The following is a 16,950-nucleotide window of genomic DNA, read 5'->3' as shown; positions in this document are numbered from 1 at the left end:
CCAAGGTTCTAGTTTTCAATTCTTTTGGCCTGTTAATTCTTTGATTCCTTGTACTGCCTTGGCATCATACAGACCTTTTCCATCTTATCAGTCTCAGAAGGCTGCCTTTTCTTCCTTCCTTTTTCTTCCATTGTGTTTCCTTCCTTCTCTCTTATCCTGATTTCTCACCAGTCTCCTCACACCCTCCCCACTGCCATTATTTGTGCTGACATGTCCTTGCTTTTTTGTAGCCTTTGACATGCTCTTGCCTTATGAGATGAATGTATTGTGCAGAGTATGAAAAGGACAAGGGGGCACAGGCTCAAGCTCTGCCAGGGGAAATTGAAGTTGGAGATCAGAAAAAAATTCTTTCCAGAGAGAGTAATCAGGCATTGGAATGGGCTGCCCAGAGAGGGGGTGGATTCCCCATCCCTGGAGGTTTTTAAACTGAGATTGGACGTGGCACTGAGTGTCATGATCTGGTAAAGGGACTGGAGTTGGACCAAGGGTTGGACTTGATGATCTTGGAGATCTTTTCCAACCCAATCGATTCTATGATTCTAGGGCGGGTTTGGATCAGGTATGAAGGAGCAATTCCTGCCAGAGGCGGCAGCCCCAGGGCAGAGTCGCCCTCTGATTCCGCCCTTTTATAGCCCCGCCAGGCCCCGCCCACTCACTGGCAGAGTCCTTCGGCGCATGCGCGGTGCCTCCCGTGAAGTCTGGCCGCTCGCACCGCCCCGTTCCGGGCCGCGGGCCGTGCGCAGGCGCGGGAGGCGGCGAGGCCCGGCCAGGCCAGGCCCGAGAGCGGAGGCCGCGCCATGAGCGGCTGGTAGAGTGGCCGCGATGAACCTGCGCGGCTTCTTCCAGGACTTCAACCCCAGGTGAGCACGGCGGGGGCACTGCCTACCCCGTGGGGTCAGCCCCGAGCGGCGCTGCGTGCGGCACGGGCAGCGGGCGAGCGGAGCGCGGCCTGGGGTCGGGCGGCGTTGGGAACACGCCGGTCCCGGTTTCCTTCACGGCATCGACCGTGGTGGAAGAGACCCCGAGCCCCTCTGAGCCCCTCGAGTCCGACCCGACCGGCGCCGCGGGGTCCGTCCGGGCTCCCCGCCGTGCGGGCGCTCCGCACCTGGTTCCCAGCCCCAATTCCAGTCATCTTCATTTTGTTTGTTGTGTGACTCTCTCAAATGAGCCCAAGGCTCGTTCTGGTGTTTAAGTGCTCCCCGTGGCCTCACGCCCCGGCCCAGGCTCGGGACCGGCGGTGTGAGCGGTCCTGGGGTGGACAGGGAGCATTGCTGGGCGCCAGCCTTAATTCTGAGAGCTTCCTGAAGGTACCAAGTCACTGCAGCCTGGGGTCCTGCTGGCTCGCCAAGCAAGTACTGATACACGAAACTGTTAAAGAAACTGAGATAATTGTATTGAAGTTTTTGCTGTTACCGGGTACTTTTAAGACCACGGAATAAAGGTCTCCAAGTAACTTTGTGCAAGGTGGCCTGAGATGCTGAGTCCTGGAAAAACCTTGTTCGTGAAGGCCTTGCGCGATGGCAATTACAGCAAACTGTGTTCAATCGGTTGTTTAGACAAACAAAAGGGTAACCAGCGCTCCGGGAAATGCATTGTTGCAGAGGCTGAAATAAACAATTGAAATATGTGTGGTTGGAAGTAATGGAAAAGTGGGAGCAGAACTCCCGGGAGGTTACAAAGTTTTGTTACTGCAGAGCGATGCTTGCAGCTTATTTGAGCGCTGAGTGATGAATGAGGAAGCTGAATGTTGCACTTGTGCAGGAATCTTCATCTCGAGTGTTTTGATGCTGCTGGAAAACTCGGGGAGCAGTGGGACTTTACACATGGCGTTTGTTGCTTTATTTATTGAGCCAGGAAAAGTACAAATTACACAAATATTGAATGCTAAAAAAGGATGAGAAGCTGAGACAGCTCTTTGTTGCTGTGAAGAGTGACGGTTTTCTGTCATCCTGTTCCCAGGTAGTTTCATCAAGCATAACACAAGAATCTGCTTTCCTTATTAAGGGGCACATGAAACTTTTGTTCTGAGTAGAGACAAGGCAACTTTATATCTAAAGGTACCAGTGGTGTTCTGATGAATGCTTTGTTATTTGATGAGAGTTAAAGTGGATAGTTGAAGTTGTGCTGACTGAGAGAGACTTTTCCCTGAGTTTTGCTACTTTACTCTATTCCTCACGTTATCCATGTTTTAAGATACATATAATTACTTCACCAAAGTGGTGTTGAAACCTAATTATGTTTTTTATAAAGCAGTCTGTGAGCTTCTGGGGAATGGGTGGGTTACTTTTCTCTTCCTGTCCGATGAGGAAATAGCCTACTATGTAATTATTTTGTCTGATTTTTGGTGGTGCAAGCAACTGCTGTGCCACTGGTCAAGTATTCCGGATACATTTATTCATTCTTAAATTGACTAACTCATAAATGTATCAATGTAGCTATTTTAAACTTGTAAGCACCATCATTAGTATTCCAGTTAGAAATTTCAGTCTGCAATCAGGAACTTGGTTAAAAGTTTATCCTGTGGGGGTTTTTTCTAGAATGTTGCTTTTTTAACTGAATGTAAATATTAAGAAAAAAAACCTCTGGAGTCTGCCCTGTTAAAATTTGTAATAGCTTCTAACCTTTATTTAAAAATGGTGTGGATCAACTTTCGTAAGTAACATAACTCAGTTTTTGACATTCAGAACCATGTTAGTTGATTTGTACGGCAGAACAAATCATCTACAAACGTGTACAGCTGGTGTATTTCTGAGCCTCTGGTAACACAGCTCCCGACTGGATCCTTGTGGGAGGGAACTATTTATAGCTGTCCATTCACTGAGATTGCCATGCAAGAATACTTGATGCTGTCCCTTGAAGCAATGGTTTTACAGGTGGAAGAGATGGCATGCTTTATTTATGATGAAATATCTGATTCTTTGCAAAGAAGTTTGACATGTCTTCTTTTAGAAAGTTTCCCAATTAAATTTCAGCTATGACTGATTTTGTTGATCTGTACAAAGTTCATGTGAAGTTGCCTGCCTTGACTCCTGACTCTGGTTTTTTGTTTGCTTGTTTGTTTAATAGCAAATTCCTTATTTACGCCTGCCTGCTGCTCTTCTCTGTGTTGCTCTCTCTACGTCTGGATGACAAAATCCAGTGGAGTTACTGGGCTGTGTTTGCTCCAATATGGCTGTGGAAGTTGATGGTGATTGTTGGTGCCTCGGTGGGGACAGGAGTGTGGGCTCGGAACCCGCAGTACCGGTAAGTGAGGGGGTTTATTTGGCAAAACAGAGGGAGCATCATGTGTGTTCCATTCTGAATTCAATTCATAAACGGGTCTTTCAACAGCATAAGAGCATCCAGAAGGTTTGCTTCCAACAAAGGAAGGGACTGGAGCACAAGTCCTATGGGGAGAGGCTGAGGGAGCTGGGGGTGTTTAGCTTGGAGAAGGAGGCTCAAAGGTGACCTCAGCTCTGTCTGGAACTGCCTGAAGGGAAGTTCTGGCCAGGTGGGGGTTGGTCTCTTCTCTCAGGCACTCAGCAATAGGACAAGGGGGCACGATGGGCTCAAGCTCTGCCAGGGGAAATTGAAGTTGGAGATCAGAAAAAAATTCTTTCCAGAGAGAGTAATCAGGTATTGGAATGGGCTGCCCAGAGAGGGGGTGGATTCCCCATCCCTGGAGGTTTTTAAACTGAGATTGGATGTGGCACTGAGTGCCATGATCTGGTAAAGGGACTGGAGTTGGAGCAAGGGTTGGACTTGATGATCTCAGAGGTCTTTTCCAACCCAATCGATTCTATGATTTTAAAAATAATTATCTTCACCTATAGTGTATGCACAGCTTTACACAGCTGTTTACACACTGGAAGTTCTTTTAGTGTAAGCCACATAAATATGTATGTTCATATGCACTAGGAATATACTGATTTAAATGGACGATTTTCTAAATCAGTTTCCTGAAAATGTACAGACCAGACTGAAAAATGTCAGATTTGGGGTTTTTTCCTCTTCTTTGTGTGCATATAACCTCAGCGAACATACTCAGCAATTCTTGAATATGTTGTGAATGTAGACAATTTTTTTTTCAGACTTCAGTTGCTGTTTTGTAAGAAATATTCCAGTAGTTTATTACACTTAACAGAGGCAAAGGTGTAACATTTTCAGAGTAAGATGTTTGTGACAACAAATTCCTCCTAATTTTTCTCAAAGTTGTTGAATGTTGATATTATCAATCTACAGTAAAATTATTTTGAGACCTTTAAATACATCAGTGTTGACTTTTTTTGTTAATCTGAGTAGGATGTGATTTGAAGATCCCAATGCAAAAGAAAAATTACCTTAAATGAAGTGCAATAAATTCTGTTGTCTCTTCTATCTGTGGTGAATATTAAATGGCAAAATGCTGATGCCCTGGTCTCCTTCTGATACACCAACATTGTGTGGTTCAGGTTTTGATTGCCCTTTCTACCAGTGTGGAGAAAAGTGATTTCTCTGTGTGTGCTGTCATTTTATAGGCATTTCATTTGTTAGTAACAGAAAATATTCTGTTGCAATATCCTGACTTTGGTGAATAAAGAAATTCTGGGGGAACATGTTGATTCAGTGAAAGTGGACACAGGAATCAAAGAGATAATTTTGGATTTAGCTTATTTACTAACAGCCTGCATGGTATATAAGTGTAGTAGTAAAGAAATCCTGTTTTCTCTGCCCAGCTGTGGAATCCTAAGAAAATTTTCAAATTATTACAATCCTGCTGTGCCCTTTGAGTAAATAGTTCCATTGTGCATCATTATGTGCAGGAAATCCTATCAGGCCATCAGGAGTGGAGTCAGTGTCTATTTGGGTAGAATGTGTATGTTTAATAAAAACAAGTGTCAATATCTGAAACTTCAGCAAGTGTCTTGGAATGTTTGCAGGATAATGTGATTTCTTTTCGGCAAGTCAATTGAATGCTTCCTTATCCTCTCTTCAGAGCAGAAGGAGAAACCTGCGTGGAGTTCAAAGCTATGCTGATTGCTGTAGGCATCCACCTGCTGCTGCTGATGTTTGAAGTGCTGGTGTGTGACAGGATCGAGAGAGGGACCCATTTCTGGCTTCTGGTCTTCATGCCCTTGTTCTTCGTGTCCCCGGTGTCGGTTGCCGCCTGTGTGTGGGGATTCCGGCACGACAGGTCCCTGGAGGTGAGGCTTCATTTGGGATGTGTCAAACTCTGTGCCAGTTTGACTCTCAGGAAAGCTTGATCTGAAGGACTGCATCAGTACAATTAATTATTTGAACTCACCTGCAAACAAATGAAAATCAGGATCAGGAGTAATATAATTTTTTCTTGTATCTGCTGATGTTTTCAACTACCAAATTGCACCATGTTTTGAACCTGCCTTTTTATTATTGTACGTTAAAAGAACCAAGCAGGAACTCTGCAGTGTAGACTAATACTGGGCATTTATGTGGAAACAACTGAAAAAAATTTCACTGATAGGAAGCTGTCCCTGGGGAGAACTGAATTTCCAGAATTGAATTTCCAGCTCTGGATAATCAGGGCTGAAAATGCCTTAATATACCTGTATGTTTATTCTTTAATTTGGGAATGTGGATGATAGGCATAAAACAGCAGGATTTTGTTTTCTGCCTCTGTCTTCTCACTAACTCCTTTTGGTTTTGGAAGAACTTTGGAAGCGTTCTCAAGATATTCCCACAGTTGTGGCATTTTGCAATAAATGTAGAATTCTTCTTGAATTTATTTTGTTTAAGGAGTTTTTTGTTTTGCTGTGTCCTCAAAATACCCCATAACAATTAAGAATCTGATTTTTAGATTAGATTCAGCTTTTTCCCCCCCAGACAGAGCTGGGACTTTTAAACTGGACTGTTGGTAGCTCTGTCCATTACTGAAACTACTGAACAATATCTTAAAACATTTAATTTTAAGGGACTGTTTCTCTAACATTGGCATAAGGTGAGTTTATCACTAGAGAGAGAAACTTACATGTTGATTGTTAGGATAGCTGGTAAACTGATATCTCAAGATGTTAATTTTAAAACAGTTGCCAATAGAATCTTATTTTGCAGAGTTCTGTTCATAGTTAACCATTCCTAAAAGTAAAAATCTGTGTAGAACTACTTCTCTTCCTCTGGATGATGCTTGATTGCCCATTGATTTACAGATGTCTGCACAGCTGCTAAATACTGCCAGAAGAAAGTGGAATCCATAAAAGGGAACAGCTGTCTCTACTCATTTTTATTGGGTTTTTTTTAATATTTTGTCATCTTCAGTTAGTGCTGTTCTACTTTCTCTTTTTATTCTATGAAGATTTCATTATTTCCCTTTCATTTGCTAGAAACATAAGATGGGCCTTTCTTTAATCCAGGACATTAATTTTTGACATGAGGAATCAAAGTAGTTGTTAGTTTATTTTTCAGAAGTATTTAGTCTGCTCATTCCTGTTCTGCAACTGATTAGGTGATATGTGGTGGGGTTTTGTCTCTGCATTGTGGTGGGCTCAGAAAAAGTGTTACATTATTTTTATAGTCAATAAAGCACCATTTTTAGGCATATTGAATTCATTACATTGTGGGCTCAGCCAGTGCAAATACACATGCACTTGCCATATAAACCTCATATGTTAATTTGATTCTGAAAATTGTTTATGGCAATTGATCCTCTGATCTTTATATTTTTTTCTTTGCTCTTGCAGCTTTCAGGTTGCTTGGTCTTATGCTTGAGTGTGGGGTTTTTGGTGGTTAATTCTTTTGAGAAAGCCAGTGGTATGAAGTTATTTTAAATCTGCCTTTCCAGTCTTTTTAATGTGTAGTTCAGCAGTGGAGACTTTGGTGTGGTCCTTGAAGGAGACAAGTGCCTACTGCCTGTTGGATTTTTGACTCCCTGTGCTGTGACTTCCAAAGGCATTTATCCAGATCAGGGAGCTACAGTTGTATTAGTGAGAAGTACATGTAGTGTCTGCCCTCTGAGAAATACTGCATTTGAAAGATGCCTCACATAACTACCTACATTTTTTATTGCAATGGATAATGTGTCTAACTTATACTCAAGAGCTTCAGTTAGTTTTTTCAGATAATAATCAGTTAATAATCTTTGAAATTCCTACCCATGTAGAGTTGCCCATAAACTTCAGAAACAGAACCTTACCAAGTCTGATGATGTTTTATTGTTTCACTTTGTTCAAGCTAGACCAAAACAGTTTTTTAAAGTATAATGAAGGGTTGTTTCTCTTAGTGGCAAGTGGGACTCATGAAAAGCTTTCATTAACATTTTAATGAGAAATACTCCTTTTCTCTATTGCTGCAAACCCCATGTCTTCAGTATAATTTAAAATATCTCTCAGTTATGCTGGAAATGATTGAATTTGGATGTCATCTTCCAATATTCTCTGTATTTCTCTTTTCCCCCAGATAGAGCTGGGACTCTTAAACTGGTCTGTTAGTAGTTCTGTCCATTACTGAAAGTACTAAACAGTATCTTAAAAGACTAATTTTGCTAATTTTAAGTTGAAGGTCCCTTTTACTACTGAATATTCTAGCAGTATTTCTTGTATGAAGAAAATAGTTGTGTTGTGATGCTTTGCTTTTTTCAGTCTTACTAGTTTTACTTTTCTTATTTCTCTAATCACTCTATGTGTTGCAGGTAGTGGTTTTTTGTTTGTTTGTTTTTAAATACCAGGAAGGTCTTTCCTTGAAAACAGCTGGTTCTACAATTATTTGGTTGGGATCACACCCTCACAAATTCAGGGCTGTTTAGTAATAACTAATGTAAATGCAAAGGTATTTTCATATTGCAGTGATGAACATGGAGACAGAGAAGTCCTTTGACAGATTCCTTGGTTGTCTTGGAAGTAGCTTTATCATGCTAAGAGTTAACTAATGTTTTTTTCTTTTTCTAGCTGGAAATCTTGTGTTCAGTCAATATTCTACAGTTCATATTTATTGCACTCAGACTAGACGACATCATCAGGTGGCCATGGCTTGTATGTAACAACTGTTTTCTTCTTATCCTTGTTTAAATGCTGAATTTCATGAAGATATTTACTGTAGGGAACAGTTAATACATGATTAGTCCATGATAATATTTTTGCTCGCTTAGCAATCCTTCACTGAAGGTTTGGCATTTCATTCAGTGGTCGTGGTAATTGGAGCCTGTTCTTTGGGCAATCCTCTGAGGGACAGGAATGTGCCATCAACTGCAATTCATCTCTGAGCAGTAGCTGAAAGAGAAATCCTAACTAAAAGTTTCCAATGGGAACAGTAAACTGGACATGAAAACGATTGGTGAGCTAGAGAATGTGTTGGTAAATATGGTGTGGTAAATAACTAGTTTTATTTATTGTGTTACCATGCATGTAAATCCACTTACTGTGCAAGTGGTTGCTGTGAACTGCTGGGATGTCCTGTCCCAAGAGCCTTTAGAATACAAAAGTTCTGGTTCTATGTCTGAGTTAGCATAAAGCTGACAACTTGGTATGGTTATGTCTGTCCTTTCCATTTTCCAAAGAATTTGAGAAAGGATCAAAAATCTTCCAAATAAGATGTCCACTGTAGGAAATACTTGCTAAAATGAATTTCAAGTGCATTTTGAGCCCATGTAAAATCATGGAAGTCTTACTAAAGTTGAATTAAATTGACTTAATTTTAAATTGTTTCATCTTCATGAGTTTTAGAAAGCTAAGGAACCCCAGAGAGCTGATATGGCTCAAAACAGCAGGCTTGAATTTGATGCATTTCTCTTAAGGATTATATTAGTTAAAGACTTAAATTTCTTTTTCTTGTTTAGGTTTAATATGTAGACTTGCTTTTTTAAAAAAAACAACCCACTTCTGAAACAAATCAAATCTCTTCTTCAGGTTGTTTGTGTTCCACTGTGGATCTTGATGTCCTTCCTGTGCCTGGTAGTGCTCTACTACATCGTGTGGTCTGTTCTGTTCCTGCGCTCCATGGATGTGATTGCTGAGCAGAGGAGGACACATATCACGATGGCCGTCAGCTGGATGACAATTGTGGTTCCACTGCTCACATTTGAGGTAAGAGCGTAACGAGTTTGATGTGTCTTGTTCTTTTTTCAGTGAGTGATGAATATTGATTTTTTAACTTAAATGAGAATGCTACTTTTTTTTTTAATAAAATACTAACAACAGATGTGTTCTTGAAAGTTTTCTTTTGAGCAAAATCTGCATTGCATTGGAACTGTAACTACATGTATAGGTACAGAAATATCAAAGGTGAGCAGTTCAGATCTATATAAGACCCTGTGAGACTGAAAGCAGCTAAGAATAATCAAGGCCCCAGCTGCTGTTGTCCGGTGAAGAAGAGATCACTCCCTAGGAGTTCTTAGCAACTCCTCAGAAATTTCTCATGAGAACTCCTCAGGTTTCTCACAGCACACCAGAGATGTTCCGGAAAACAGTCAGGATGAGTTCACCAAAACATTGGGCTTGTGAGATATGGATTATAACCAATTAGAGTTTGCAGTTAGATGGTGAGGTTCAATTTAGCCAACGGAACGTAGCTTTAACCCTATTTAAACTGTGTGCAGTGTGTAATAAATGGCATTTGCTTGATCACGCTGGTCTGATGCGTGGTGTCCTTTTCCTCCATGGTATTTATTGTTTACTTCATGCATGTGTCTGTGGAGGCCATTTTTTCCCCACAGATCTGTGAAGTTGAAGTTCTGATATCAGCATATGCTTTAAGCAGTTTGAAAGCGATTACTGCAATTAAACTTATATTGTAATTTTTTTTTGCCATTTAGATCTTGCTAGTACACAGACTGGATGGGCATAATTCTTTTTCCTTCATACCCATATTTGTTCCTCTCTGGCTTTCTCTGATAACTTTAATGGCAACAACATTTGGACAGAAAGGAGGAAATCACTGTAAGTATTTCAAAATCCTGAAGACATATTGGAAGTCAGTGCTTGCACTAAGTGTATTTTATTAAGATTTGTATTTTCAAAAGGGGTTTTCTGTGTAGATCCTCATGAAATAATTCACATGTGTCTGTTATTGTTATTTTTGGGTGATTGTAGTAAGTTTTCAGTGTTTACAGTGTCATCCGTGTGGCACTGCTTGCTTTGGTTGAGATGCAAAGTTCTTTGTGTTCTTTCTTTATACTGATGTGACCTGACACTGTGTAACTTAAGAAATGAAATGGATTCTTGCTGTATTAGTACAGCTGTAATTTACACAGATGGATACGCACACAAGGTTGTGTGTGCAAAGGCATGTCCATATTGTGTGTCTGTGTGTATATAACCTGAATGGTAATGTTATGATAGGGTAAAAAAACACTGAGAAGCAGCACTAACACATTTTTATATTATTCATATGCAAACAATCAAGAGAACTTAAATGAGATTGCATAGTCTGCCTACTTAATTATGTGTTCATTCTGTTCTGCAATAATGTGAAATAATTTATTTTTTAGGGTGGTTTGGAATTCGCAAAGACTTTTGCCAGTTCCTACTTGAAATTTTCCCATTTTTACGAGAATATGGAAATATTTCTTACGATCTTCATCATGAAGATAATGAGGAGACAGAAGAAACTCCACTGCCTGAACCGCCAAAAATTGCACCGATGTTTCGAAAAAAGACTGGAGTGGTCATTACACAGAGTCCAGGAAAATACGTGATTCCACCTCCCAAGTTAAACATTGATATGCCAGATTAAGATGACAGTAGCATATTAAACTTGAACTGGTCATCAGTAGACAAATGTATTTCATCTCATGCCTTGTCCCAATTCCTTTGAAACAGGTATTGCTGAATCAGTGGCTTGGATTACACAAATCAGAGATCTTGAAGATAATCTGAGAGTTTTTCCAGAGATACGTGGTTGTCTAATTTGTGAACCTTCCTAACGGGTTGGTTGCACGCTTGCCTGTATAGTATTTATATGAACATTTTTAGCAGTGTAATATATTGTTTAAAAGTTTTGTTGTGTACAGTATAAGTATTATCTAAAAGTATTTTTTTAAAATTCCTGTATGAAATGCCTATGCTATTCCAGGTGTCTTTTAGGTCCTAAATATACACTTGATTTTCATGTCTCTTTTAAATGCCATGGGGATGCCTTAGAATAGTACCTCTTCACTACTTTTTCTGTTCAGCCACAATCATTGTCTCAGCTATGAGGCACAAGAGTGTTGCTCTTCTCAGGTAACACTGGAAAGTTTTTTTTGGGGGAGAAGTAGATTTTATGGAAATTTACATGATGCTTTTGAGTCAGCCATGTAAATTTCCATGTAAGTATTTCAACTCTTGCACTGGCTTGGGAGTTACGTGTTGCTTCTGTTTTTCCAGTTTCACATTTTGACTTTTCCTGAGCAGAATGTACACCATTCTCCCATTAGTCTGGCTGTTCATCAAGTTGTTCCCCATTGCATTGTCTGCAGTCTACGCCAGAAACATTTGTTGTAGGTTTCACAGCTGATGGTTAGGTATAAATATCATAGCTTGGTCTTCGTTACCAACTTTGTCTTGGTTGGTGTAAATGATTAAACTTTTCAAGATAGGAACTCATTGGTGTTGGTATAGCATTTTCTTGCCTGAAGAAAGACCTGCTTCGACAGATTATCTTGGACTTACAGGTGCTTTGGAGAAATTGAGTCTATGAAACCTGTAGTCCTGTAGTTTACAAAAACAGATGTCTGATATTCCCAGATCCTTGCAGCTGCTTTCTGTGTTTAGGTAACCCCCAGTTCTGGTAGTTTAAATACCCTGGGTGGTTTTGTGTCCTTAATGTTAGCATGGCAACAAGAGCAAGGAGTGTATGGACATTTCTGCACGTGTGCAAGGTGCACACCTGGAAAACCTGGCAGTGGTACTTCCATTCTTGATGCTGCAGAGCTCCCTCTTCCTGCCTGTGGACCAGCTACTGGCTGAAACCCAGCCCAGCACTGTCCTATCCCAAGCCTTATATTTAGTTGCAGTTTTACTTCCTTTTTTGCTTGAATGAAAAAGAATACGGAAATGAAAAGCAGCAAGTGGTATTCAGCACTTGCTGCTTCTGTTTCATGTCTCTGGGACACTGGATGCTGCTCTGATGTCAGGGCAGCACAGCATGGGTGTCACAGTGATGACTGAAATTCTTCCTTGGCATTCTCAGTGAGTTGGTCATTTCCTTCAAGCTGGCTGGCTGCAGACTCATCTGACTGCTGAGGTAAATGGCTTTAACTGAAAAATTTACTCAAAACAAGAAAAAAGAATTTAAAATGGAGCTTTCCTCATCAGAAACTTCATGCAATTCTTTCAGCCAATGTAGTTGAGTCATGTTCAGCTTCTCTCCAGCATGGGACAAAAGAGCAGCAGTGACACTGCTGTTGGATCTCCAGGAGAGGGAAGGGCTCTACAAACCTGAGCTGGTCAAGAGTGTCTGAGTTCACCTGAGAAGTCATTACCCAAAGCAATGCCTCTACATACCTCAGCTTTCCAAAGCAGCTCTGGGATGTTGTTGAGGGCAATTGGTTTGAGTCCATTTGGTGGGGTGCCAAGGGAGAGTGTGTAGTGATTCATGAAGTATTGTTCAAAGAGGAATGATACTGCAATGACCAGCCAGCATTAAAAACAGCCAGGGAGGTACGTTGGGTCCTCTATGTGCAAACTAACTGAGAATATTCTAATGGGGACAGATTGCTTTCCAATGAAATAAGCCTTTATAAACTACATGGGACATGAGGATGGCAGTAAATGTTCTAATTGTCATTGTTCTGCACCTGAGGTACCATGTCTGAGTAGTAGAAATGCTGATAGAATATACCTTGGTTATTTCCAAGTACTTTAAACACATAAAATGGAAAGATATTGTCATTGGGATTTTTTTTAATTGCTATGTGTCTTGCTGTACCAGATGTGCAGTTTTCTTGTGGCATTGGATGCAGGCTGAGAAGGTGTCAGCATCACAGAGTTGCCTACATGTTCATTCCATGCTGAAGTGTCTGACAATTAATGGTGGTTGGGTTTCTAGACCAGTTTGTATGTTTTTGAAAGACCTATGGTTATCTGCTGACCAAGCAACAAAAGCAAAAGGCTGGATACTACTGAACAGGACTGCATCACAGCATTTTATTCAGCCTAAACTTCAGCTTTCGAACACCCTGATAGTCCTTTTTAACATCAACATTCCTCTTTTGCAATTAAAATTCTTAGTTCTTGTAATTCTGTGGCTTCAAGGCAGTGGCAAGTATTATATTTTTTAGTTTCACTTCTACCACAACCCAAATTTTAGAAGACATTTTTCACATAAACTACTGGAGTAAAAGCAAACACCAGCAGGATTTCCAGTGGATGTGGATTTGCCTGCACACCTGGGAAAGAAAACCAGACACGGAGCTTGCATGAGAAATGGTACTGCCATTCTACAATGTCTGTCAGGTCACAGAGCCATATCCTTCATATGCACATTTGTGTACCTACCTGAGTGAAAACAATCTGTCAAAGTAGGATTAGGAGTAGGCTGTGAGACATGCCCTGTTGATGATGGCAGCCTGCTTTTAAGCACTATTTTCCTATAGTCAGAGATGCAGGCATCATATAATTGGTTTTATTTACTTATATCTTAAATTGGCACACAATAAAAAGTCATGTATTTAAAAAATGACATTACTTAGTTGTTTATGTAGGAAAAATCTAGGAAAATATAATTCCCAGTAACATCATAAAAATTACATCTTTGTTGTTTTGCCTCAGAAGAGCAGTTCTTCAAATGTATTTGCCCTTTTACACAGTTTTGGAAGGGAATCCTAAACAAGATGCTGATGTATTCAAGACACTGACTTGCTTTTAGGCAGGAAAAACAGTAGTGAGGGACAACACCTACACTTCTGAAGGAATCAGTTCTTCAGGGATGTCCACCTGCCATACACCTGTTCTCCCTGTGGCAGGAATTGGTTCCAGGAGCCATCTTGGATTTGAAACAACAGTCAAGTATTTCTCATCTAGATTACTGAGGACAGCTTTGTTTTCCAGCTCCAGGATCTCTTCAGGAGGCAGGTTTTCTGGATACAGTGATGTCTCTCCAACATCAATTAATCCTGTATTGTAAAATTAAAATACAACATTAGTTGCCTGTTTGATTTCCTACAGAAAGGTTTCCCAGAAGTAACCCCTCTCTGAGGACATCCAGAACAGCCACTTTGTTACCAGAAGGACACAGTCAGAGGGATGATACCTCCAGTCTGTGCTGTTTGCTGCCAAAGCTAACTCCTGTGAACTGACCTTAGGTGGGTGAAGAACAGAAGCACCCAGTTACAACCACAACTCTGACACAAAATTCTGTGAAAAGCCGCCTGCATCTGAGGAGATAGAGTTGCTATCAAAACTGAGCTACATTTGGCCTTGAAACAGATTCATTAAAACAACACTCTCTGCTCCTTTCAGAATACTATTCTATTAACATTTTAAAATCATTATACAGAAATTCCTGCTCTCTGGAAACCTTTTAGTGTCACAAAGGGGAATTTCTATATTGCTTAATGATTAAAAATGTTAAATAAAGATCAAAGAAGCTTTGATACCTACTCCACAACTGAGTACAATTTATGTCAAGGCTCTAAATCTGCATATTTTGTAGGACCTGCAGTTTTCAGCACTGTAGAACCACAAGTTTTCAATGTATGTCATAGAAGTAATTTGTTGTGCAGGAATAGCTAAATATATTCAAATGACAAATATACCTCAATGGATATCGTGCCAAATGAGTGCTGGATGAAAACTTTGTACCTGTGCAGTGCAGCAACATCCACTGTATGTCAGCACAATTTACACAATGAAACATCACTCCATCCTGACTGTTACAAACTTCTTCACTGCCCAAATACCGAGTGACAGCATTTATAAAACTGAGACAAGATTTATGTAATTATTTATGTAAAATGACATGCAAAGTGCTGCAATGTCCTGACTCTACTTGACCATGAGTAATGCAAGAGTTCCTGAGCTCAAAATGCAGTGGGTGTGGAATTGACATTTATTATCCTGAAACAAAATAACATGCAACCTACTTTATCCTACTGCATGATGAGTTAGCACAAATCCATTTTATTTCTTGTACAGACTTCAGAGTTGTAGCCTGCAGTTTTTGGTAGTGTTTTTAGAAGACTGAGGCCTAAGATTCTTTAACATGAACGTCAAAGATGCATTTCCAACACAATGAAACAGTGCAAGGCTTACTGACAACCTCCCTTGCTGTCCTTAGCCTACAGGCACTGAAACAGACCCTCCATCACAACTCGGGCTCCACTGCTTCAGAGTGCTAAATAAACTTAATGAGAGCAGCAAACAAGATAAAAGAGACATGCATTTGAGTGAATGTTTACAGACTGAAAGCTTGCTTAGAAAACATAACCTAAGGTTGCTTACCTGCAATAACTCCTCTGCCAAATTTTTCCCCTTCATCCAACAAATCTTGCACCTCTTTTGGTGTCATACCCAGCCTACTCAAAAGAATTTCTCTCCACGTTTCATCTTCCCAGTCCTTAACAGCTATATGAATTGCAATGGTGCAGTTCTTGTAGCCTGCTAGCAAAGGCCGCCAGCGAGTCTCCACTGTTTTGATCTGGTTTAGAAGCAACCCCGCGTAAGGCTGTCGGAAGGAAAGGCACCCGAACTTCATCGTGCTCCCCGCATCAAAATGCGCTTATTTCCTGTAAACACACAGACAGACGTAGATGAGTCGCAACAAGCCACCGATGCTCACGACGAGCTCCGGGCCCTGGTGCTGCGCGGCCTCCCGGGGGCGGCTCCGACACCCGCGGGGCCGCTCGGGCCGAGCCGGCCCAGCCCGAGCAGCGGCCCCGGCACAAACAGCGGCCCCGGACCGAGCAGCGCCCTTGGCACAAACAGCGGCTCCGGGCACGGCACCGGCACAAAGAGCGCCCCTAGGGCAAAAACACCGGCCCCGGCACAAACAGCGGCCCCGGACCGAGCAGCGCCCTTGGCGCAAACAGCAGCCCCGGGCACGGCCCCGGCATAAACAGCGGCCACGGCCCGAGCGGCGACCTCCGGCACGGACACGGAACAAACAGCGGCCTCGGCACAAACAGCGGCCCCGGCCCGAGCAGCGGCCCCACACCCCGTGCACGGCCCCGGCCCCGCCGCCCTCCCCGAGGAGCGCTCGGCCCCGCCCGGCCATGGCGGCCCCGGTCCCGGCGCCCACCTGTGCCGGCTCCGCACCCTCCGCGCCGCCCGGGCCCGCCGTGTGCGCGGGGCGGTGTGTGCGGAGCGGCCCCGGGCGAGTTCCCGACCCAGCCCCGCGTGGTGCCGCTGCCCGCGGGCTCTCGGCCCGGCCCGGGGAGCTCCAGCACGCCCGGGTGGGGCGATGGGGCCGTGTCGGCCGCAGCTCCCGCTGCGCGCCCCGGGGCCGCTCTGCGCGTAACCAAAAGGCACTTGGCACGTGGAAACGCAGCGTCTGCCACTGCCCCGCTTTCTGTAGCGACTGGTTTGGTTGGGAGAGTATTTTCCTAAATGATCTCATCCAGCCCTGCTCCTTGAGGAGCGTCCCATCAGTGTCCTGTTCCTGTTCAGTTTTGTGTTTTGCATCAACACTTTGCCTTTCTGATACAAACATTTCGGGCAGCGCAGTTATCGTTTGACAGCAGGTTTTGTCTGTGCTGGTCCTGCTGTGGCAGCAGGAGCAGCGTGTGAAGGCCCAGGGAACACGGTGAAAACCAGAGACCTTACAGTAAAGCATGATTGGGAAAAGAAAGGGGTCAAAATAGATGTGCTACACTGTGTGTGTTTGGTTTTAATGGGCAGTCAATATATATTTTATGTCGGTGAACACATTTGTTTTTACAGAGTTAATTTCCCGTGTTTACAAATAGAAGTGACCTCATTAAGGCAGAAACTGACACTGAAAATGGCTACAGGTGCAGCAAATTGAAGAGTTGAGCACTGCCTGAATTTCTGCAGGTGTTGAAGATAAAAAGCTCCAGGTGCATCTGTATCCCACTAGAAATCACAG

General features: G+C 42.3%; 2 protein-coding genes across 3 annotated transcripts; one reads left to right on the top strand and one right to left on the bottom strand.

Annotated features, from left to right (window-relative positions):
• Positions 1–733: 733 nt before the first annotated feature.
• On the top strand, positions 734–11,506 carry TMEM185A (transmembrane protein 185A). The gene is made up of 7 exons (XM_071569276.1): positions 734–860; positions 3,067–3,243; positions 4,955–5,162; positions 7,878–7,961; positions 8,835–9,011; positions 9,740–9,863; positions 10,415–11,506. The coding sequence occupies exons 1-7, from the start codon at positions 823–825 to the stop codon at positions 10,657–10,659; spliced, it is 1,053 nt and encodes a 350-aa protein (XP_071425377.1). The 5' UTR covers positions 734–822; the 3' UTR covers positions 10,660–11,506.
• A 1,516-nt stretch (positions 11,507–13,022) lies between these two features.
• LOC139678444 (protein EOLA1-like) lies at positions 13,023–16,370 on the bottom strand. Of its 2 annotated transcripts, XM_071569277.1 has the most exons (3): positions 16,144–16,370; positions 15,348–15,631; positions 13,023–14,020 (listed from the first exon to the last, which is right to left on the bottom strand). In XM_071569277.1, the coding sequence occupies exons 2-3, from the start codon at positions 15,598–15,600 to the stop codon at positions 13,803–13,805; spliced, it is 471 nt and encodes a 156-aa protein (XP_071425378.1). In that variant the 5' UTR covers positions 15,601–15,631; positions 16,144–16,370; the 3' UTR covers positions 13,023–13,802. The 2 variants fall into 2 exon arrangements, with proteins under 2 accessions (XP_071425378.1, XP_071425379.1); XM_071569278.1 differs by lacking the exon at positions 16,144–16,370 and having other exon boundaries at positions 15,348–16,039.
• Between the last annotated feature and the right edge of the window lie 580 nt (positions 16,371–16,950).

Source organism: Pithys albifrons, chromosome 14 (assembly GCF_047495875.1).
Source record: "Pithys albifrons albifrons isolate INPA30051 chromosome 14, PitAlb_v1, whole genome shotgun sequence".
NCBI lineage: Eukaryota > Metazoa > Chordata > Aves > Passeriformes > Thamnophilidae > Pithys > Pithys albifrons.
The sequence above is the reverse complement of the archived record's forward strand: the minus strand, read 5'-3'. Positions and strand labels throughout refer to the sequence as shown.

Bases quoted from the DNA above. Each gene is read 5' to 3' on its own strand.
- TMEM185A (XM_071569276.1), top strand. From the start codon at position 823: ATGAACCTGCGCGGCTTCTTCCAGGACTTCAACCCCAG. The intron at 7,962-8,834 runs GTATGTAACAAC...TCTCTTCTTCAG, and splicing joins TCATCAGGTGGCCATGGCTT to GTTGTTTGTGTTCCACTGTG. The intron at 9,864-10,414 runs GTAAGTATTTCA...TTTATTTTTTAG, and splicing joins ACAGAAAGGAGGAAATCACT to GGTGGTTTGGAATTCGCAAA.
- LOC139678444 (XM_071569277.1), bottom strand. From the start codon at position 15,600: ATGAAGTTCGGGTGCCTTTCCTTCCGACAGCCTTACGCGGGGTTGCTT. The intron at 14,021-15,347 runs GTAAGCAACCTT...TTTACAATACAG, and splicing joins TGGCAGAGGAGTTATTGCAG to GATTAATTGATGTTGGAGAG.